Raw genomic sequence first — 24652 nt, forward strand, 5'->3', positions numbered from 1 at the left:
TCCAGCTCATATCATATTCAGAGTGAAAGCAAACCAAGCTCCTCCTTCTTCCATCCCCTTTTTCCACCCTTGTGCTGTGGGAGAACGTGGTGACTAACAGCGATCTGGATGTCCAGACAATACTTCCTCCAGAGCATTGGCTGCCCGCTCATCACATAGCTAATCACATAGAGAGTGGGAACCACTCCCCCTTCACAGGCTCAATAAAACGTTTTCACTGAATTACTCACTCGCTCGAGTGCACATTCTTGGTGCAATTTCTTTAGCTACAGTTGGAGTAAAGTACGAGTGCCAGTCGTTTAACATTACCACGACGCGACGGCAGTTGTAGCTCGTGTACTGACAGCAGGCAGACGCTCCCGAGTGTTTACCACTTCCCAATGAAGTAGCCTAATATGACGACTAACCAATAAACGAACTTGTGTTTACTCATATCTGTCCTTAACATAATGGCCCACCCAGGCACCACCGGGTAATAATGCTGGTACCTTATATATCCAACGTCGGCAACCCTGCCTGGTGGCCGAGTGGTCTGAAGCGCTAGGATTGTTGTTCTGCGAGTCACAAGTTCGAATCCCAGAAGGTACATGCTTTCTTTTGTTTCTTTTAAATGCGAATGCATTTCTTAGTCGGGGGTTGTCGTGTCTGTCGGCGTGCGCCTGCATTCCTCCAGCGCGACCGCACGTGAGCGCGCGCCTCGTAGTTCTGCCTTCGTCGTCGTCGTCGTCGTCGTCTCGGCGCGGCGGACCCGCGCCGCTACAGTCGGGGGTTGTCGTGCTCCGTCGGCGTGCGCCCGCAGGTGTTATCTCTCCGCGCTCCTCCTCGCCCCTAGCAACAGCTGTGGCGCGCCTAGCAACCGGAGCAGGTGGTAGCTCGGGCGGGAGTAGCGGAGGGCAAGGGGAGAGGAGGAGCGCGCTCGGGCGTGTGAGGGCGCTCGCATCGCGGAGCTCGGGCGGAGTAGCGGAGAGTGAGTGGAGAGGAGGAGCGCGCTCGGGCGTGTGAGGGCGCTCGCATCGCGGAGCTCGGCGGGAGAGAGAGCTCGCGCGCGGGGCGGGCGTCTTGCGCGGGTCTCTCTCCTCTCCGCGTACCCTCTCTCCGCTCGCTGCGCTCGGGAAATGTATATAAATGCAGTGGACCGCACGCCTCTCTCCCTTACTGCTTGCCGCAGTGCACTCATCGGTGCACCCAATGCATTCGCATTTCCGCACGATCCCCTTCGGGGAGGTAGGGGGAGTTTTTTGTAAGTTGACTTTTTCGTTTTGGGTCGATGTTTTGTATACTGAGCTCACCATGTTTTGGCCGTAACGTTCACTGCTACCCGAACTAGTTCACAGAACACGCGCAGGCTGACACTGACGCGCTAGTGAGTTCTTGTGCTGTTGCCATAAGCACCAAGTGGGCACAGGCCAGAATCAACAGACCCTTACACTGCTGCGAACACGCTTTTTACTATACAGGCATGAGTGAGATGAGCTCGAAATATGGGGGAAAAGCGCATGGCATTTGAGAGTCTGTGGTGACGCGGAGGCGTTCATCCACTGCGTAGGCCTTGGCTTGTGATTGCTACGATTCCAAGCCATCCTGGGAGGCTTATCTTAGGCATTTTACAGCCGAAAACATGGCGGAAGCGCGGTACGACGATTACTGAGTTATCGAGAAGGCCCATCCAACGATGCCGTAGGATGTCAAGCATGTTGTTTTACAGAACCGAAACCGAAACTTGTTTGAATGCTAACCTTGAACATCGTCCAATCAAGGTGCATCTCCTCCTGTCGTCACTGCCTTTAGTTGGTGCGGACGCCACAGACAACGCCTGGTAGTTTCTCTTCTTCGGCGCTTTGTAAAATAATTACCGACTTATTAACCGGATGAATGCTGAAAAGTGACTAAATTTGAGCCAGTGTACGCAGTGCAAGAAAAACCGGGATATTGACAAATTCACTTCAGTGTCCCTTTAAGAACAGCCTCCGCCTTCGCTCCTTCTGAAAGCAAGCTCGCCTGTTCCCCTGACCGCTCCCGACGAGCCTCCTCGTCTCCCGCACGCAGCATGTCTACGTGCAGGGGTTTCCACGGTGTCTTCAGTGTGACGTGATTAACTACAGTGGAACTACTACTCCTCTATTTGTGCATCTTCCTATTATTTTTCTACCATATAGTACTCTCCACTTATATTCCCATCTCTCATACTGAATTGAATGCAGGTGAGCTGCACTGAAAAGTAAAAAAATATTGTAATTTTTTTAAGAGCGAATGCTCTTTATAAGCGACCCCAAACCATCCACCGCCGGCGGCGTCGGCGTCCGCAGTGCTCCTCTATATTTAAGAAAGAAACAGCATCCGGCGCCAGGTTTCGATCCGAGGACTTTGCGGGCCGCAGCCCGACGCTCTACCGAATAAGCCACGGACGCTTTTTTTTTTCTTTTTTTTTCTTTAATGCCGGTCTTCGACACAACACAGAAACACAAAACAAACTTATTCACATGAGCAACTCGAGCGACAAGCCACCAACCTATATGAAGGCTGATGTCTCTCTAAAATTCCCTAAGCATAGTCAAGGGTTCTATCCTTGACAGCCACTCAGGAGTGTATGCCTTGCGCTTCTGGACTTCTACGTACTGGGATATAGACTCACGAAAACATTGCCGCGTAGGTCGGGCGTCCACATCACCGTGGAGCCAGGCCATGCGCGAGCGCCATGTGCTATGCAAGGCCACCAACATAACCAGGTCCAAGGGCGCCCCCTCCTCGTTTTCGACCGCTAGATAGCGTATGCCATGGGGGCTCAGCGGGAAATCTTTATGAAGGGTCCTCTGGAGGACATCCCACAAAAATATCGCAGCCACGGACGCGACGCTGATATTGTCAGTAACGCGCCTTATATCTTTAACGCATTCAAACTACGTCGTCAGCGGCGTGCGTTGGCGACTCAGCGGCGTTATAGCGGCTTGATAACTGCGTGGTGTACACGTGATACTACAAATCCGATGGAAGAGATGGAAGAGAAGGCGGCGAGGCGGTGGGCTGCGGGGGCCGAGCGCAAGCGCCGCAAGCGGGCCGACAACCGTGCATTCGCACTTTCACATTCTCCCCCTCGGGGAAATGCGGGGGAATTTTTTCTTTTCGCCGCTTTTTTTAAATAACGAATCCCAATAGAACTTTAGTGTGATAACGTCCCTTGTAGGTACGGCTGCCGATGGTCTGCCAAGCATTCTATCAACGACGGAGCGTAGAACGACCGTGACTGCGCTGGCGCAGCATCTTCTGAATTCAAGTATCTCTTCTTTAGTCTGGGCCGTACCATCATAGTTCTACTTTCCACATTTCAGTTGCTGCTGCTCGTACTCGAGATACGTGGGACCCTTCTTTTCCGGCTGTCTCAGTCATAGTATTCGATTAGCATCGATGATGTATTTACGTGGGCGCTTGATAAGCAGGGCTGATAGTGCACGGCTTACTGTAACAGGAAACTCAAAACACGAGCCGAATAACGCTATTCGGTAATCCAGGCAATGGATGTAAGAAAAAGCACGTGCCTGCCTTTGATGAGCCATAGGAAATTAGTCTCTCTAGACGCTCATCGAAGGTGCTAAGTCATTATGATTTGCATTTGCATATTTTGCATATACCGTATTTACTCGCATAATGATCGCACTCGCATAATGATCGCACCCTTGAAGTTCGTCATCAAAATATAACATTTTTATTTCCCGCGCAATGATCGCACCCTGAACTTGCCGCAGCCATATGTCGTATGTGTGCCAAGTCTAGACGACGATGGTCCTGCTTACTTAGTTTCCTCCTCTGCCAAAGCGGACATGGCTACGTTATTGCCTCGGACTTGATGATATTAGCGATATCGGCAAGCGTGAGTTCATTATTGATGCGGAAGAAACTCACTAATTGCACATACTGTACTGATAAAATATATAAAACACGCGCTCGGCTTGCTGCGTCGTCGGCAGCCGAGTCTTGGTGTCCGACATTGTGATAGCAGCAGCCAGTTATTGGTCGACCGGTTCTCACCTCACAGCAATCCGTAATTCCGTAATTGCGGCGCGTTCCGTAACGAAAACCTCGCATTTTGCATCACTCAGTGGTCCTTCGGTGGTCAGTGGAGTTTTTATTATGCTTTTATTTGTTGTGTTTTTTATGTTCATGAGACTTATCGTAAACATTCTGACCTGCATTTTGCGTTTTCCGCGCTTAAACTTTTTGCCGAAAAATTTACCTCGCCTAATGATCGCACCCCTAACTTTTCATTATATTTTTGGAAAAATAAGTGCAATCTTTACGCGAGTAAATACGGTACAATGCGTATTACACCATAAATATAATTCTAGCCATGCTTGAACAATTTCTCTGGGCGAGTCCTACAAACCAAACAAACGGCGAAGTTCGGTTTCACAGCCGTCCCCAGTCAATGCCTTAGGTGAAAACGAGTTTTCTTCGGGATATCTCTTTGCCGTACCGCCCCTGTACAGAAGCGGCGGAACCTGGCAAAAAAGCGTCGCCTTTATTCTGCGGCTGCCAGTATTGCCCAGCCGTACGCAGCGAATACAATTGCGTACCACACGTTCACTAAAAGTAGGATCTCCAAAATTTGCACAGGATCCTTCAGCCGAACTTTCGCGAATGCGTTTCATTTGGCTACGTTTGTCACACAGCCTTGTGCCGATGTGGACTATAGCGACAACAAACTCACTTTAGCTACTTTTTCGAGAATCACTATCCATGCTTCTGCGATACGGCCTCCACAGAACCTGAATCCCGGCTAAGACTGCGGGCGAAATTTCCGATGCGCGTTTATTTCTGCGTTTTTTTTTGTCGCCCTCGCGCTTTGAAGCGCGTTGCAAGCCAATTGTAATTGACCGCGAGAGAGGGTTCCGCCCAGTTTTCTTTTTCCGATGAAGTTCATGAAAGAGTCCCCGCAGAGCGCTTCTTCGCGTGTATTTTTTCTATCCCACGCTATGGATCAAAACGTGCTTAATACTTTGTTGCTTTATGTTTTGTGCTGTCTCCACGCTATCAAACGTCTGGAACGCCATACAAGGCCAGCAAAGGGTGCTGACACTTTTCCCTACAATATCCTTATCGGTGCGCGTTCGATGGGTGCGAGCCGGGTGCGTGCTTTCGCGAGGTAGGTAGGTAGCAATAGCTTTATTGATGCCGGCAACGGACGGTTTAATGCATCGCGACGCTGGCCAAGCGTCGACCCGTGGTTATGCCCTACTCTGCAATACCCCAGTCCGGCCCGTTTTTGGTGGGTCGTGCGGTTAACATAGCCACGTAGCAATCCCGCGTTAAAGATATTATTATGCACACTGTCGAGTCAACAGAAGCTGTGCACTTTCCCTAGGGTGAATAGGCCGAGTCTAAGCCCAGGGGACAACGAAAAAAAGACAAAACAAGGACTTCAGGCTGAGCAAACGTGCAATCCGCGAAAAGGGCATCAATTGCAGCCAAAAGCGGTTCTGTGGGGTTGAAAGGAACTAAACAAAGCCTAACAACCAATACAAAATGCGGCACGCGGAACGTGCGCGGAAACGCCTACCGTGGGCTTGGGCTGAATTCCTCAAAAAAGGGGGCCTTATTTTGAAGCGACGCGGTTGCGCCATGCGCGCGCATGTATGCTTGGGTTGAGGACCGCATTGAGGGGCGGGGAAACGTAATTATCAGACGGAGAATCCTGAGAATGAGCGCTGAAACAAGGGCGCAAAGTGCCGCACTAAACAAGAGGGGGCAGTGCGCATCACGTCGTGTCCTTGTGCAAGGAAACGAAACGCCACCGCAGTCATTTTCGTTGGCCGCCCGTTTGACAACGCGCTTTGTCGTTGTTTCTCTCTCTCTCTGCGCACAGATGATTCAGTAAATCTTTTGTGAAATTCTCCATCCGTTGCTGACAGAATAATAAATCGAAACCGTAGTGCGTTGTTATTGGGTTCTATAAACTAGTTTTCTCTTTGCTGTCACACTTCAAAGCAATCTTCAGAGCAACTTAAGCAATCGTTTCAGACGGTTCAAATGAAGCGGCACTGCGTTTCCCCATTTGGTTATTTGACAGCTTCTACTGCGATTTCCTTTTGTGTTTGTGAAGTTGGCGAGCAACAAAAGGACATAGAGCATTCTTTCAGCAGATCATGCTATTACAAGGAACGACACCATGAGTAGAGGATAAAATGAGACCATCGCCGCGAATCAGAGACGGCGCTGTATAATAATGGATTCTTAAACGTGCTGCCCCTAGTGAGTGCCGAAGTCGGGTTCCTCCGGCTTCCCTATAGGCAAATGGGGGTTGAGACACGGAGCGCAAGGTTCAGCGGCACGCCAATCCGGCGGCGCCGTGGAAGAGCGGGCCCCGACTGCGAGCACACACGACGACGTCAAGACAGCGACGGCGCAGCGGGCAGAAAAAAATTCATCAAAGTGAGATGGGTACATATTCGCACTCTCGTACTGTCGTGTCGTCAATACAGCTTCCCTGGTCGTCCACCTTAACAGACTGGAATGAACGGTGAAATTTTCCTCTTTGACTTGCTCTGTGGGAGGCTGAACCTAATATTTCATATTTGATTACAGGATGACGGCGTGCAATCGCTTTTGTCACCAGTAAGAAAAAGGTACTTTATTGTATTACTTTCCAGTATGGAAATCGGCTTGGTGAGTTGAACAAAATTATTTCAAGCGCAATGATGATAAAAATATACAAAAATTCTGTCCAACCTAAAATAACGTACACACTTAACTTTTTTACACCCTTTTAGCGAAAAAAGCGTGTAGCATAAGTTGAAAAAGGGTGTTAGGAGGCCGTTACACCCTTTTTCTTGAATATCAACACCCTTTTCCTAGCTCTACACCCTTTTTGTGTGAAAAAAAGGGTGTTGATCAACTTCAACACCCTTGGTTTTTCTTAGGGTGTTGAAAGGGTGTGGAAAAGGAGTTCAGCTGTTCATTTAATAAGGCCATGCATGGATGCATAATAGCACTGTAAAAAACAAGACATCCCCTCATATACTCTTCTACTCGCAAGAAATTTTCAAACGCCAAAAAATAATTGCTGGTATGCAATTATCGCTCGTTTCTATATGCGGTGGACCTCATTCCTCAAGTTTAGCTTTGGCACGTGAAACACCAATTTCTACCTTCAAAATTAAGAAAGGCTATAGTCGTATGGCGAAAAGGGTGTTTACCGAATGCAACACGCTCGGCTTAATGTAGGTTGTTGAAACGGTGTGAAATAGGTGTTCAGTTGCAAAAAAAGAACAGCGAAGCTGGTGGTCGGCCTAGTTTCTTCCGGTGTTGCTAAGTTTTGTTGTTTGCTTTTGCTAAGCTTTGCAATGGTCTTGCTAAGCTAGCAAGACCGCTGAGGGGTGAGGCCAAGTTTCAGCGGATTTTACAAGGCTGTTCCAGTGAGTCCGTCCCCCCCCCTCACTGCCAGGGGATCCAAGGGGGAAACAAGCTAGGTCGGCCCCCAGCTATGCTGTTTCTCCAGCCTTGCGCCACTACTACAAGCTGCGCCAATTTTTTTGCCTTTTAGAATCCAAAAAAGACTAGTACCTCTGAAATGGTACAGCAAGAGGTGCGCATACGCATACGCCGCTTGTGCTCACACTCTAACAAGCTCGAAAGCCGACTTCACTGTTTTAATACCCTATCTGTGGTGGTGCATCATTTACAGGTGCTGCAGTTCTTTTCCTTTGTATTTTTTTGCTAACGCCACCGAAAATAGCTCAAGCTGAAAGAGCTCCACTGGTAATAGATTATGCCAATTCATATTGCTTAAAACATCGTGAGGTACAAAACACCCGCCGCTTGTAGAAAATGTTCAGTCCACCTATGTAAACAGGTACTAAAGGCCTCCAAAGTTGGAGGTTTCTTCACCTTTTTTCTTAGTCGGCGGTCTTTTCTTACACCTTTTTTCTTACACCCTTTTTCTTTACGCCCTTTTTCTTAGTTTCGAACACCCTAATTTGTAGCTTTACGCCCTTTTGGGAAAAAGGGTGTTGAAACAACGAACACCTTTTTGAAGGGTGTTGAGGTGGCGGGAAAATTTGTTTGGTATTTAATTATATTCTATAAGTTATGGAACACAAAAACCACGTCGTAATTAAAAAGTTTTTACAAATCCGCGTGTTGATTTGTGTATTCTGATAGTAAAATTCATACTTCCAAAATTAGCGCTAGAATATCTGTTTTTTGCGACAAGCCCACCGACTCGATTGGGGGACTAAGTAAGTATGGTCTCCCTGTACCGCTTGCATCCCGTTGGTTTTCTTGCTCAATTCATTTGTGTTCCAACTGTAACTTGTGCGTATTGACTGTTTGTGTTGAATGCTGCGCGCTTCGCCGATTCACATTGTCACTGCGCATGCCGGATCCTGAACACCCTTTTTTAGGGTGTTGAGCGTCCTCAACACCCTTTAAGGGTGTTGAGATCAACACCCTTTTTTCATTCGTACACACTTTTTTTGCCAAAACACCTTTTAAGGGTGTTAGCCATGGGACAAGATTTTTACACCTTTTTCGGCCGAAAATGGTGTAAAAAAGTTTAGTGTGCAGGGTGCAACGCAGCACGTGAAATAACTTTGCATTTATATTGTAACTGCTACATATCATAATTTCATCTACACAAGGTTTCTCGGCACACTTTGGTGTGTCGTAGGGGCAAACATTTGCATTGCCGGTGAAAAAAAGCATTCCGATGTACAAAAATGCTTAAATGCACCTCCAACTATGTCTTTCGCGTCCATTAGCGTTATGTCCACTCGCGTTACGTCGTCACTTCTCTTCGACCACTCTCCCTCCAGCTCTGTCACCCATTCAAGAGAAAATATGCACCGCGAGACCAGTGTTGCGGAGTTACCACTCGGGAATTGGAATGATTCCGGAATAATTCCACTTTTTGGAGATGCCGGAATGGAACGGGAATGGAATTAAGCGCCTTTTGCCCGGAGTGGAATGGATTGGGGATTTTTAGACGACGGCGTTACCATTGCTGGCGCCTTTCACCTACTTAATTAATTATTCCGTGGCGACGACTGCGTCGGTATATCTCAAAGGAATCACCGATGACAAAAACGAGAACGCATACCCGACATCGCGAGTAACTGAATACGCGCAGCCTGCGGCACTGCGTGTGCAAGTGAACTTCGAGCGGCGCAAGCGCGTCTGCCCGGTGGCGCCGTTAGGTCCACTCGTCGTGCTTCGGCAGGCTTTTTGAGGCATATCTTTTTCTGTACAACTGTCCGTGGCGCCGATGCAGACCGCCGTCTCTCTCAGTGGCAGGCGCTGTGTGACAAGGCCAGCAGGCGGGTATAGCATCGGCAAGCACGGGGGCAGGGGGGGGGGGGGGGGGGGGGCATACGAACGGCGTGCATCCGAAGCCGCGGTGTTTGTCAGCGCTAGTGGCTGCTGCGAAATGTTGAAGCTAACAATATAGAGCGCTTGCCCATGAAACATGAACCAACGAGTCTTGGCATTCTCCTACCCTCCGTACCCTGTGCGCAATGAATAAGCCTTGTAGCTTGTCAGCCGACCTGGTAGGCATCTCGCGGGAATACGGCGCCAACCTGTAGACCATCTGCCCGTGTGTTTTAGCAGGGCCACGGAGCTCCAGTAAATTAAAACCAGGGAGACAAAGCGAAAATAACGGGCGAGGGCCCTGTGGGCACGGCCCCCGCCATAAGCGTAAGAAGCGAGCTTCGAATATGTTACGGACCTTTCTACCTGCACGCTCTGCTACGGCGGCTACGGTAAGCTGGGATATACGATTACGCTAGATATTATATGAGACACTGCAGAATACACAGCTGCCGAAAGGAGTTCGTTACTAACAGTTCCGCCTCCAATAGTGCCCTTTGTAGCGAGTGCTTTGACAGCTCTCAGCAGTGCGAAACCGCTCTTTGCTTCAATCTGAATGTGCAGCCCTCTCCTCCCGTTCTGCCAAACGTCTTCTTGGTTTGGTTGCTTTGCTTCTATGCACGTCGCCTTTGCGCCTGGATATAAACGTACAATGATTACTTAAGTCTTAGTCCTCGGCTTGAAAGTTGGAGCATCACCATATACAGATAGGATGGGCTCATTTCACAATTTCGATCAGGTCCTCGTGCATATTGGTTGCGCGTTCATGGAAACAAACTGCCTGTCCTTACTTTATTTTGCCATGGCTCCCGTCATGACATGGTTCTGTCACTTTAAATGAGGGGGTCATAAATTATTCCCTGTATTGAAAAGATTGTGCTAAAGTATGGCCAGGGCAATGAACAAGCGAAATGGAGGTCAAATTGGAGGCGGTGGCCACTTCTCTACGGTGAATGCCAAACTGTTAAAGCTGTTCCATGCCGCTGCCCTTCCATCTCTCGCATTAGTGCTCAATGCTGTAAATTTATTTGAAATCATTCAAGTAAGCATTTCGAATGTGTATGCCAAACTGTTAAAGCTGTTCCATGCCGCTGCCCTTCCATCTCTCGCATTAGTGCTCAATGCTGTAAATTTATTTGACATCATTCAAGTAAGCATTTCGAATGTGTTTACATGTGAGCGAGCTTCGCGCGACATGCCTGTGAGTTATGCACAGCCTACTGATTACGCTGGTATGACGGTACCAAACCATACAGCTAGATAGCACGCCACAAACTGCGCAACAAAACGGAAAAAGCCGACATCAATGTAATAGCTGCTTCATCTCACGTCGCGCAACAAAAAACCGTTAAATGATGCTAACATGCAAATGCTATAATAAGTAGTGGGATACCGTTACTTATTGTGCAATGTGACAGTGCCAATATTTAAAGAGAAATATGTTTGAGTGTGACCTATCGCATTCTGTAAAAAAACTAATACATTGCCCCCTTATACCGGTTGCTCGACCGAAAAGATCAGGTAAGGTCTCTGCACACACGGCGCAAGCATTAAACCGGGGACCGCAAATAAATCTCTCTCCTTCTCTCTCTCTCTCTCTCTAAAACTGGGCTTCCGTTGGGTTAAAACGCTTACTTTTATGTCGTAAAAAACGAACGGTTGTAAATAAGATTACACATGCGTCGATTATAAAGGAATACAATATTATAGCGTTATCTCATAAACCACGTAACGGTGTACATTACATCATCCGTATAGTTGCGTTTATACTTCGTGCGGGAAAAATCGCCTAATGGGTTCGTTCTTCGCTTGCGGTTTGGGTGTTGGAATGTTTGAAGATCTGTTTAGACGCAGTTTTCTGCGAAAGTGGGGCACACTTTTGACTTTCGCGCTTCTCTATACTTTCTTTAGGAAAGCACGGTAATTTTTTGCCTTGCGAAGTTATTCTCACGAGATATGTGACCAACCTACTATCACCTCCAACATCGGTGACAAGTGACAAATTCTGCATACTTTGGCAGTTTTCAGCGCGTATGATAACAAGATTCATGGTGCGTTCCTCGGTAACTCGATTGACCACCTGAGGCAGTTTTTACGTTCAGGAACTAAAGAAATGGAATTGAACTTCCCGTCCATTCCAGGAGTGGAAATGGGATAACTTCTGTCATTCTGAGGAATTGAAAGGAATGAAATTTTGACTAGTTCCAATTCCTCGGAATAGATTCGGAATGGAATGGGGATGTCAGTAAGGTGATGAATTGGGCTAGTTGGTTCTGCATGTTCGAAAACTGCGCTTGAGGTTACTAAGGACACACTTGAAAGGAATACAAACGGACGACGTGGACAGCACGTCGCTAAGCGCAGTTTTCAAACATGAGGAATGGGGATGACCATTCCACAACACTGCGCGGGAGTGACAGTAGTCGGTTGGTTGGATAATTTTACTCTTGTCCGTCTGCAACCCGAAGACAAAAATTAATTCAACTCGTCGCGTTTGTTCACCATTTCATCTATGTTAACTAAATTATTTTTAAATTGACCACTTCTTTTCAGCGCGTCACATAGCCCCCAAACAACAGCAACTATCGCGATCAACGGCGTGCCCGTGATTCGCCTGGCAGGTCTACCGGTTACGGGGTCCGAAAGAAAAGCAAAAACCATGATATATTATGCAATGATTTATAGGAAGGCAATGACAGCAGGAACACGTGGCTACGTGAAATTTCGTGTTTTGTGATTTTTGGTGCCGCTAGCCCATGGACCAGTACTCTATTGCGCAATATGTACACTTCTGGTTGCCGATCCGCCCGCGAACTGGCTACTTTCTCTGTCGAGAGAGCAGCCGGTAGAGAGGTGCAGTATCAATTACTGATGAGACGGCAGTTCGGGCTGACGGGTCCTTGCTGCCACCGATGAAGCTAATGCGGTCGGTAAATACCGAGCCCAGGAGAGGAATAGCCGCCATAAGGGCGAGGCAGCGCTGTAGCGCATGGTTCCGAGCCCTCAGGGGAGCGGATGGCGACAGTACAATGAATTTTCTGGTCGAGGCACGTCTTGTCTGTGCTTCATCGTCCATTCACAGTTTTGTTACACTGGAACCGCAAGGGGGCATTTCAACAACTTTGCCGGCAAAACCACCTAAGCAGGAATAGGGTAGTCCCCATTTAAATTCAAATCCGAGAATTTAGCATTCCTTCAGGTCATTTTCTAACAATTAAGCAAACGTTGTGCTTAAGATGCGTGCAATGTAATCACCTGGGATACAATGTAATCACCAGGGCTGGCCTTCATCTCATCTGGCTTTTCAATGCTCTACCGAACGCTTTATACTCACGTAGTATATAACAACACTACACTGTTGGGACGGAATATTGTACAGAAAGGCCATGAAACCATTCAGGATTAACTTTTGCATTTTAGGGATTTTGGGTCACGCTTCGCCGCTGTAAACCTGACCACCTGGTCTTCTTGTAACCTCGGCTTGAAAGCGCATATCTTGTGATTGCTTTAGGGTCGCTGCAAAGCCACTAGTGCAACTTTTGAGGGCGCAGCAGGTCACTGAGCCATGTGTTTTTATTACAAGAAAGGATATACACTCACGCCTGTTAGAAACAACAGCGCGAAAAAACGATACGACAGGAAGCAAAGACAAACACTGCGCTGAACTGCCAACTTGGGTTTTTTAGACGAACAATAAATATATACAGAAAAAAACAAGGAGTGTTTGTCTTTACTCACTGTCGTATCGTTTTTTGGTGCACTTTTTTCTAAGTGGCATCATGCACCAACTAGCCCGTCTCAGTTCACTCACGCCTGCTTGAGTTGGTTACCTACTAGGTGTGTGATTGTTCATCGCAGAGCAAATAAATGCAGATACCCTTACCATTACCCGAAACGAAGAGGTTTTGAATCGCCTCCTTCATCAAAGCAGTATTTCAGCAAATGTACAGCATGAAATCGGGCGCGAGCAGAACGTCAATAATTGGAAACACTGCGTAGCCACCGTCAGGTACTGGCTGGGACGACGTAAGACATAGCTATAGTAAGCCTTCGCCGGCATACGTGTACTCCCCATGGATGTTAAGCAGCATTGCATCTTTTCTGTCTGTGAAGGTGAAACAGGTAGGTCAAGTTGGAGACTTCTGGTAGCACACTCAATAGGGGAATAATTTTCTGACGGGAAGTTTAGGCTCAAAAACCAATGATGTGGGTTTCGCTCCAAGACAATAAAGTTAACAGGAAGACTTCGGGCTGCTACGCTCACACGGGCTGTGCACACACCAAGAACGGAAGGTCATCAACGATTATCAGGACTGGGTTCGGGGTAAGTGTACGGATTTTCTTCAGCCACCGGATAAGGTTTGAACTCAAAATAGAGAGCTGCGTTCCTGTGCCAATCACAGCAGCAATGGTCAAGCCGTCAATATATGCAGTCGAGAATATTCGGCTGTCCGGGGAGTAAAATGAGAATTTGTAGGGCGGGTCGTGATACACCTACTCCACAAGCGTCCACTGCCTAATTTTCCTACAGAAAGTCGCTCAGATGTCGGGGACCTTGGCCGCCAGGCCTGGGGCGATAGCAATAACCGACGTTGCTGGGACGGTGAGCTGCTGGACCGGGTGTTCCGGGTGGCAGCAAGAGGGCGTTCTGAGGCGAAGCTTGTCTGGAAATGGCGGGAGTGGACACCCTAGCTGCGGTTGTGGTAGGGCTCCGACTGTGGGAACAGAAACTAGCGACTCCTAAAGTGTCGGGAAATGTGGCCTGCACGACTGCATTGGAAAGATATTGGACAATCGTAGGGAATGCGCCATTCAGCTGCGTTGCGCCATAGTACACTAGTTGGGTGCAGGTTTGAGGGTTGCGGTATGGTATGGTGATCGCAAAGATAGGCTGACGTCCGAGGATACCAAGTTAATGGCGAACAACTGCTTGAATAACCGAAACAGTTGAGCTACTCGGATCCGTGACGAGCTGTAATTGGGTCGACATCATTTCTTCAAGTTCCCGGCGGAATAATCGTGTCTTGAGCATTGATACTTGATGACTCCTACGCTTTGACAAGTACGTCATCATAGTAGGGTGTAGCAGCTGTGTTCAGCAGGCGCATTAACTTGTAGACTACCTGACAGCTGTTGGTTTCCTCAAAGCGCTGGCATTCGTCAGTGATTGCATCAAACGTTGCGAAATCTTTAAGCGTAAGCTACACTGACCGTGGTTGAGCAGTTTAGCATGGATCTTGAAGGGCCCTGCTGCGCAAGCGCGAGCAGCATTGGATTGAATTTGGATTGGATGAACTTGAATTGTATTGGATTGGAAATCCAATCAAATTGCAGTACGGGTCTGTAGAGAATTGGGTCTGCACATTCGCCGGTCTGCGCATTCCAGAGGAGTGACGTCATAGCCGTGGCAGACGCACTGGCGCCGGCGCGTGCCCAGCTGTGCGCCGCCGTTGCGCAGTAGTGAAGTCTGACGCTTCGCCGGAGCCGCTTGATAGCAATTTCGCGTGGCTCCTGGAGAGCCGTGTTGCGGATGCACGATGAGCAGTGACTGGACTGGACTATACAGGACTGCGTTGGATTGTAATGGACTGGATCGGATTGCTGAACTTTAGCCCACGCTACGTATATCCTGGAATAGCCGAGATAACAACGTGTGGGTACTAGCGAGTTGGTAATCCATTGTAACTTTGTCGAGCGCAGCAAAGAGAACAGAGGACGAGGGATACAAGGACGAGCGCTCGTCCTTTTATTCCTCGTTCTCTGTTCTCTTTGCTGCGCTCAACAAAGTTATAGCCGAGCTAAGCCACTGGTAATTTAAAAAAAAACAAGCAATCTAAAAGCATCGTCAGTGGTACTTCTTGAGATATGCCCCATTTTGTCAGGCTCCCATGTCTGACGATGAACGATGAGGCAGAGCCATCACATTTGTATGTTCGAAGTGTATGACAACGTAAAGGTTTGGGCGCAGGAAGCTAACTCCGTTTTTCCTGCAAGACTTCGACAAATGGGCTTCCCAACAGATGTTCTCCTTTGCTTGCGCGTATTCGTGTGCCTGAGGTCCTCCTGGTGGTTTCCTTAACAAACGCGGGCTGTACTTTTTAGATAAAAGATCACGTTGGCTAACATTAGCGTTAGTTCCCAACTGTTGTGATTGCTGGCACGCTCGAATATGCTGAGCCAATCATCTAGGTCTATGTAATCCGTCCACAGAAGATACCAAGCATGCGCGGAAGCGACAGGACGATAGGTGGAAGTGTATTAGCTTAGTTTGCTTCTCCTCGTTTGCTCGGCACTGCAGAGGGACCAGTCTAGCGAAATCTGCGAAGCGTTCTGGCGTGCGGGATACTCCGCACACTCTACCATAAAATGTCACGCGATAAAAATGGAATAGAAAAATATATTTGCAGTATTTACAGCCATCTACGAAAGCAGCGCACAGAGGCACCTGAGCAGGCAGAACAAAACTGTGGAGATGTCTCTCAAACACAACTCGAGAACGTCGTCTTCGTCAGCCTTGAGTCGACCAGCACAGTGACAATGCGTTAAGAATTGGCGATGCCATACAATACTATGTTTCCCCGAATTTTTTCTAGCGAAAAAAAATTACAATATACTCATAGGGGAACGCTGACTAGTTTGGGCAGCAGCAATAGGGTCGACTCAGGTTACCATTAGTCTTCAGTTCGATAACGTCGTTGCGGGGGGAGAATGAGGGGAGCGGAGCGCGCGCGCGTCATTTATACCGCGGAGCTACAGTGGCGCCCACAGCGGAGTTTGCAGCGGCTACCGTCGCGTCTCTAACCCTAAGCTGCTTCGCATTATCGCACGCGGAGCCGCAGGTGTTTCCATTCGTTGCGTAATCCAGGAGAGGAGAGGAGCTTAAGAGAGGAGAGGAGGAATGCTGGAGAGGAGAGGAGCGTCGGAGAGGAGAGGAGGAATGCCTCGCATACTACTCCGGCTTCCCCTACGGGAAGATGATAACGGTGGTTGAACGCGAAGCTATCTCACGATGGATTCTTTTGTTGGCCAATCCCTAAGGCCATCCTGCCACAATCATCATCAGCGGTGCCTGTCCAGGCATGCGCAATGGGGGTGTGGTACTCAGGGTTCCACTACGGGAAGACGACGATGGTGGTTGAACGCGAAGCTATCTCGTGATGGATTCTTTGGTTGGCCAATCCCTAGGGGCATCCGGCCACAATCAGCATCAGCGGTGCTTAGCCAGGCATGCGCAGTGGGGGTTTGGACGCCGCACAACGGCGCCCACACAACGGCGGAGGGAACAGGCTCGACCATAAGCTGCTTCGCATCTAAAATACAATGAAATGTGCACTTCCCTGAGCTATATGTTTAAAAATAGGTGAAAGCCACTTGGGCTCTCATCCTGCAACATGTAATTCTTTCGAAGCAACGCCAATCACAAATCCCAAACCACAGAATATCAAAAAATTTCCCCGCATTTCCCCGAGGGGAAGAATGTGAAAGTGCGAATGCAGGAGTTGAATTTGCGCGGTTCGGTAATGTTCGCGAAAGAGAGATCACACAAACACACACACAACTACAAAGAAAGAAAGATGCATTTATTCACAGACACCTATTTGTGTTGTCGTTGTACTTGATTGCTAGAGCGGATCTCAGCTTTGAAATTTCGTGTCAGTACTCCTTTAAGCGGGTGCATTAGCCCTTCTCACGCCCGATTCTTGGCCAATCGCCCTAAGTGGGTATCTGCTAAAGAAATTAGGAACTCTTCTTGGCCAATCGCTCTAAGTGGGTATGTGGTGCGGACGGACGGACGGCGGTGGACGCGTGATTCAGGGTCGCTTAAGAAGTGCATTCGCACTTAAAAAGCAGGCTGTTTTACCAGAAGCACCGCTGTTTTTTGAGCGGAGTGATTTTCATTTGCCACTGATTCCCCATCCTGAAATTCCTCCTCTGAACCAGCACTTCCCAAGCAACCCAACGCTTTGCCATCTTTACATTTATGCGAAATAGCAACCCTGCTACTGTTGCATACCGGTAGTTTGCATCCTCTACGGTCGAGAGGTCATTTGTTCGAAACGAGCGGTATAAAGTTAACATTTTTCCGGGGTTCTATACGCATCGGGTTCTATACGTCTCTATAGGCCCTGCCACGCCACCTGCCGCCTCTTCTCTGCGGCGCTTGCGGGAGGAGCGTTGCATGGCTGATAGGGGCTCATGCAGTGTTTGTTCGCTTTGGCCTCTTTTAGCCTTTCAGCGACGGAAGCAGCTTGTTACAATGATGTCTGTAAGGTAATAGTACGTTTAGGGACTTCACACAACTGCTGTGTCTTGGTAGAGTGCTCGAAGGCCAACAAGAACTAGGCGGTTCTGCGCCCTTCTATGCAGCTCTTACGCGTGCATCGGCGACGGCGGCAGCATGTAACCACTGCCACTACCGAATACTTCTGGAACGAATGAATTCTATTGTCGGCTCTTTTAGAACTGGTATTGGTCAGTGCAAAGTTGGTTTTGTTTTGCAGCGCGAACCACGAATGCGACTTTGTATGGAATATATACATCGTGGAAAAATATGTTTCGGAGATGCGATTCCCCAATACTTGACAACTTGTGCCTATTATGGGAACATAAGGCACGCCAAAATGTTAAGTATAATCAAGGCTGTGGTTTGTTAAATATGTTCCCACTCACGCCTCATAGCAAGGACCAAGGAAAGTGAATGAAATCGCAAAAAAAAAGGTCTGCCATGTCTGGAAGCAGAACCTCTCGTAAGGAATGAAAATCCAAGCGAAACTTCAGAAATGCTAAAGATATTTGTCAAAATTTAAGGAAGGTAAGACTCACCGGACGATGTAGATGCGAAATGCACTGATATTTCGCATACCATGAGGGGAAGGAGACGCTTAAATACCATGGTGTACAAATGCCGACCGAAATGGATGGATGAACGCGTTAGTAATCACACACGCGCGATGTGCGTCCAGATTCCTTATGTTTTCCAACTTCAACGAACAGCTGACCAGTCAGCGGACGCAGTTGTTGAAGTATGCAGTAAGTTCACAAGGTATAAAAAGAGTTGTTAGAAGAGTCTGGTATCTGATAAAGCCCTCTGATTTTAGATTGTTCTATATTCTGCAGGCTCCCTGTGTCGTATGACGATGTTTGGAAGAAACGCTTAGTGACGGACGCGGATAACTCTATAAGGTCGTCTCCGCGTTGCTCACGGAAGATACATGAGCAGATGATCGATTCCAAGCGCTCACCTCGCGACCGGGCGCCCAAGCAATAAAGTTTTGCCGTGTGCTGATGGCTGCGTAGAAGTTTGCATTATCCATCACACTGATTTCGTAGAATGCTGGAACATTTATGCAGAACTTTCTTGTGAAGGGTAGTGATCAATATCGGAGGTATGAAGCGTAACTGACGTGGTCAAGTATGAGTGCTCAGCTAGATTATGTAAGCACACAAACCCGATTTACATTGTGGTTTATAGCCATCGTAGCATAACCATCTGAAAAAGCACTGCTTACGGACATACTGTTAGTAAATTTCAAGACAGTGGAATTACAATCAGCTCCATGCATATGCTGGTTTCGCGACGCCCTCCTGTGACACACACCTGAAACTTATACAGACCGAATGTACCACCCAAGATCGCGTCAGAAACATTTACACTCTCGTGAATACACTATATTTACGAACAAGGTGACTGCTCCACATAAATATGCATTTCCAACTCATTCACTCAGTAAATCTCAGTCGCGAACGTGTCGGAAAAGCAGTGGCGGCAGTGGTGAGCGGGCCGGAAACTCCTACGACTACATTCGAAACGGGCCGCTAGGGGGATTTCAGTGACGCCCCTACAGGCGTCGCTCGAGGCGTATATCTTACGCATGGCGAGGAGTGCGGCGATGACCCCATACACGTAAACACTGAACAGATACGTCATTATTGGCTGAATGTATACATGAGCAATTTGGGCAGCATGCTCCAGACGCAAGACGCACAATAGTTTGCAATAAATTATTATTGTAATGGCAATCATAAATATGGTGATGATGGCGAGTCGGCAACAGATAACAAAACAATGAACACAGCGAACAACTACCCAGGAATAGCCGCACGGCTTACGTACTAATTTGTTCTTGGAGACATTAAGATTGGGAAAGTCAGGATACTTGAGAGATGTACTGCAAACACAAGACCCATCAGCGGTTGTCACTGCATGTAACTGCAGGTACTAACAGAGAATGCAGAACGTTTTCGATTCGGAAAATTGGGTTGGCATTTTTAACCACACATTTATATTGAATATTCTGAGCACCAGATTCCTATTTGTGTGTACAACGTTGCCCGAATTTGCATTGATTGCATGCCGAGCACAATAAAATCGAATTTCGCATGCCATGTGGTGTTTGTGCAGACAAATTACATCGGGTGACAGTTCTCCATGTGTCAAATCTGTTTCTGGCCCCTACTTTTCTTGTAAGCAGATCAAAATTTACCGATAGGTTACGCTAGGCAAGGCACTAAGACACAGTGATTGTGAGAAGCTGTTTGCATTGTTAAATTGTCGTGCAGCTAAAGGTGAAACATTCAATAGCAGCAATAAATTTATGTCTTGAAACACTTTTGTTCTCTTATAAACCGAGCAGCTTTAAGCCAGACGCATCTGAATGGAGGTTTATATTTTTTTGAGTCTCTATTAGGTAATGACTCAATGTATTGCACTGCTGGCAAAAGAAAAGCAGCTACTATTTATGAATTAGCTTTGGCACCCGCCTTAGGCACATTGAATCGAAATTTTAAGGGTTAAATAATTAATTAAATCATTTTATGGGACGTTATTTATATTAGTATAGCAAAGAGCTAGTATGAGCCCTGGGTTGTACGGTGTATCTATTATATGCGTCAGCTTTACCCAGTTCCTCTACCTGTGCAAGTTGGACAGCACCCCAAAAATGACTATGCTGAAAATATCCTGCAATTGCAGTACGTCTGCTAACGGCTTTTTGACATGCATCAGGTGAAACCTGAAGGAAAAGTGAAGAAGTGCACAATTTTTGTAAGAAACCAGGCGAAACTTACGAAGTCTTGTTTAGTCTTCTCATTCTGCGGATGGATAACGTCAAATACATCAGATTAGGGAGCCAAGGCAAAACGATTTAACTGAAGACTGGAGCAGGCATGCGGATTTGCCGTGCTCAGAATCGGCTAGATGTGCGACAAGAGACAAAACGTTTCCGTAAATCCCAAGTGGGATTTGTGACGTAAGGGCTGTGCAATAAATTTGTGAGGGCTGTGCAATGCACCAAGCCCATCTAAACACTTCTGCCCTCCTTTGCTCGAATACATTCCTGGGAAGTTAATTGTCTGGCGACAATATAGACATTCCGACAACAAAGGGTTTAATAAATACCTCTATAATATCCCATTTTTCCTCGTTAGCCCACATACACGGGGCACCTTTTTATGGCTGCACTTCGGGAGGATATGCAATTTTGAAAACAATTTCCCAGGTCAATATCACCCATCCCATAACATAATGTAAAGGCGCAAAGCCCTTTCAATAAATATTTTAATATGAACCCACGTATTCCCTTACAGTACACTCCATCGTGTTCATTCGTAATCGGCTTCACAATAATACACAAAAGCATTGTTAGGAAGATTTATACTGCAACATAAACAGCGTTATAACAAAAATATTCTCTCGTTAGAAAAATCGGTCTGATCAGCAGCCTCACTAGAAAATAACTCAGCTCACCATAACTTACCACCGACGACTACGATGCAGCGGATGGAATGCAGCCTGCGCGCGCTCTTTTATGGCTCCTCTTGCTAATAGTGTAAATACATCGCTCACGCATTTAATATAGTTTACGCCAATTTCGGGACCATTAGTTAAAATATATTCTAATTAATCCGAAGAGTGACACTAAGGCTTAAGAGACACACAAATGTTCACACTGCGTCCCCGCAGAATACTTCCTCGTTCGAGCATGAACGCAGAAGCATGGCACAGCACTGGTCACCTTTGGAGGACGAGCATCTCCGACCATGATGTCCTCCGGCCTACGGCAAGTCATGGTACACCCTTACAAACGACGCGTCCTGGTTTGAACGGTGTGTCATAAAAAATCGCCGCAAAGATGCGTGCCCCAACACCCACAGAAAGAATTGAACGAAGTGTGCAAGCCCACAGCATAACTCTAGCAGTGAATTGGATTCATGCTTGGACGCAGGAGCACCAGTTTGCAAAGATTGCCCTGGCAGGCATCTGGCGACTGATTCGAGGGGCCCGGCCCTCCGAGCGACGGCGCAAAGCCTTCGAGGCAAACTCCTCCAGCGACGACAGCAACATCGTGCACAACAGCAACGCATAAGTAACAAATTCACCCTAGTCTTTAAACGATGCCCACACGTGCGCGATGGTACAGTAACAATAATACGTGCAACATCAGTGACTCCCGATTTCTGGTAACATAGCCTCAGGGTTGGCTATTACTAGCCTTCGGGCGGACTCCCCGCCCTCAAAAACCCCGTGAACTCAATCACTACCGCGTAAAAATGAAAACATGACCACTCCGTTGATGAGGGCGAGACTGCGTGGTACGAGGACTCGAAATGACATTCAATTTGCGTGACATCCGATTTCCTCACCGACCGTCATTCGACTTGAACCGTGAGTTGCCCCTTGATTATTCCCTAAATAAAAGTGCAACTCACGGCTGAAATCGAATTTCGCTTGATTTTCGCTTGATGGTGGTGTGCGCACGGATGGAGGCGGACGGGCATTGGGAGGTCCTAAAGTACTCAGCACAGTTACATGCGAGGGTGTAAGCCACCTCGCTCTCGGGTACTAATTTACGGTCGTAGCCTAATCAGTAAGACGACTGACACTAACTCTGTCTGGTCTACTAGACACAGGCTCGACTCCTGCCGGTGCCTGTGTGATTTGTTGCGATTGCATATGCTATGCGGACGGAAGCGGACGGACGTTGTGCGGTCCTAAGGTACTCCGCACTTAATAACAATGAACATAACTTTCCCCCTTTACTTCTTCAAGATACAGTCACTTTGCGCTGCGAATGTGTTCGTGAAGGAGGTACCATGAGCAAATGTTCCTTGTACTGCTCCAAACGTTCCCAAGCCTTCCGATGACCCCTCTACGCCCTGAAGTCCTAATGCATACCTTGCATCCACTAAAATGGTCGAAATACTCATTCACCACTAGAGCACATAGAGCAAAGCCTGAAGCAACAAACGGTCGGTCTCAACCTCCTTTCTCACCACCAGAGTCAGCTCCATCAGCTGACGAAATATCTTCATAAGCGCTACGTTGGTAGACAATAACCAGTAATTTGAAACAGCAACTGGAGCATATCAGGGGCAAGAACTGTCAATACTTCAATAGAATTGCAAAGCATTCACTCCCAAGAAAGCGGAATTACTTATTCCGTTTCCAATAAGGACAAGACACACCGTTCTCCTACAAGTGACGCAAGATTACAACCTTTCACTACCCGTCTACGACACGTACCTTCGACCCACAATACCGTGATGGCAGAGCATGTCATGCAAACTGGAGGAATTCGCGTCGATGCAGCCTGTCACTTACGAAGGTAACGCAGCATTCTTAGTCGACAGCCATTTCCCAATATTCGAGCTTGACCTTCAGCGCTCGTGTACGTGTTATCAAGCATTACTCTGTAGCTCAATCCGCGGGCGGTTGTGGCAGTGTTAATCTACATCCGCTCCTGGCGATGTAAACATGCTCAAATTGACTGGTATTGGGTGAGGAGCACCCGGAAGACGCTTCCCAAAGCTTTAGTTGTCGTTGGCGGCCATTTTATGCGCAACACATATTGGGGAGCCACGATTAATATATTGCGTGGCACAAACCTCGTCCATGCGATGGAAGCCCATAACGTCACTCTAATTACGATCCTGATTGTGTCAGAGGTTATAGTAAACATGTCCGGCAAGGTGACCCAAGGCTATATGTACCTTACTTGGACGAATAAGCCCAAATCTGTCGCTTGGAAATTAGACGCAAATAATTGGGGAGTGAGCATTTCCTGATATTTATTCCGCTCCGTGGTCATGTCAGACAAGCTGCAAATGATGCTACAAGCTTCGCTGTCAACTTTTGTCGCGACACTGAAGAGGAGACACTCGTCAATGTTTCAGAAAAAGAAGTGAGAAGCTACCCGCCTGGATACAGCTGTATGAACTATTAGCAAAGAGCAACGATTTGGCATTCAACAATGTCATGTTACGGAGGGCTCTGCGGCGCCAGATGTTCACCTCGCTGGCGTCAGCGCCTCGATGCATTGCGCAACTACAGAAAAAAAGACTGCCTAGGCTGCGCCGCAGCTTGACCAGTATACCGGCCAAGGCCCGCAATTATAAGGCTAAGCATGTGTCGTGGAGGTGGCGTGACTTAGTTCTTATTTCAATGGTAACACGAGAGCGCCCAAATATGACACTTTTTTGCTGTTGCACAAATTTGATGGGTTCTAAAACGGCGGCCGCGGTTGCGAATGAAATCGTCTTCCTCTGGTTGTCAGCAGATGATAATTGCCAATGGTGGCCTGATGACGAGAGCTGAGCTCAAGAAGAGATGATAGTAGGATTTGACTTTTCGGCTTCGCAATGAATACTAACGGTTACAGCCTTACCCCCCTCTTCAAGAAAGCGTCGCCCCGATGTGACTGGATAGGAAAAGCACAATGCGGTATACTGGACGTGCTTCACCTCCCCGGTTTCGGCCCAGAAATACAGGAGCGACCACCTTGCTGCGGTTGAACCGCCAGCGACCAAAGTCGTTAAACACCGTTGTAGTGTTCGCGGAGCGCGAGAAACATACAAGCGACAAGTTTGTCGTAAAGTCTGAGAGTGCCTTTATTTTTAGGTTCCCCTCCCCGGGTCGCGCACTCTTAATTCCTTCGTCGGGCGGGCGGAGCCGCCGGCTGCGCGCCGTCGGCTCGAGTTTCCTCCCTTCCGTCTGGGCTTAAACACACACCACATCTTCCCCTCGCAGCCTTCCCTTTTATAAGCACTGGACAAGCTTGACTACGCGTCCACTCCGTGTCTTGTAGCCTTGTGGGGCAGATGAGCTCTCCTGGGGTTCATTTTTTTCTGGGGGCTTTTGGTCGCCTTGAAGCGGCGCTTCTCCCACCTCACGTATCCTTGCATCTTGCGAAGCTGGCGGGTTTATCCCATGCGTTGATTCATTCGACGAGTGTGGAACCTCAGCTTCAGGCACTGGGGCTAACTGGATTTGGTTCTTTCTCAGTTGGTATGTGTCTGT

The 24652-nt window shown here is 47.8% G+C and overlaps 1 protein-coding gene across 1 annotated transcript in view; it reads right to left on the reverse strand.

Annotated features, from left to right (window-relative positions):
- LOC144173452 (uncharacterized) overlaps positions 1-24652 on the reverse strand; it is a 103189-nt gene that overhangs the window by 25221 nt on the left and 53316 nt on the right. The window contains exon 4 of the mRNA XM_077701874.1: positions 20425-20448. Within this exon, the coding sequence (XP_077558000.1) occupies positions 20425-20448 (24 nt within the window). The remainder of the gene's footprint in view (positions 1-20424; positions 20449-24652) is intronic.

Source organism: Haemaphysalis longicornis, unplaced genomic scaffold (assembly GCF_048455015.1).
Source record: "Haemaphysalis longicornis isolate Haplotype H1 unplaced genomic scaffold, Haemaphysalis longicornis Haplotype H1 scaffold_3, whole genome shotgun sequence".
NCBI classification, from domain to species: Eukaryota; Metazoa; Arthropoda; class Arachnida; order Ixodida; family Ixodidae; genus Haemaphysalis; species Haemaphysalis longicornis.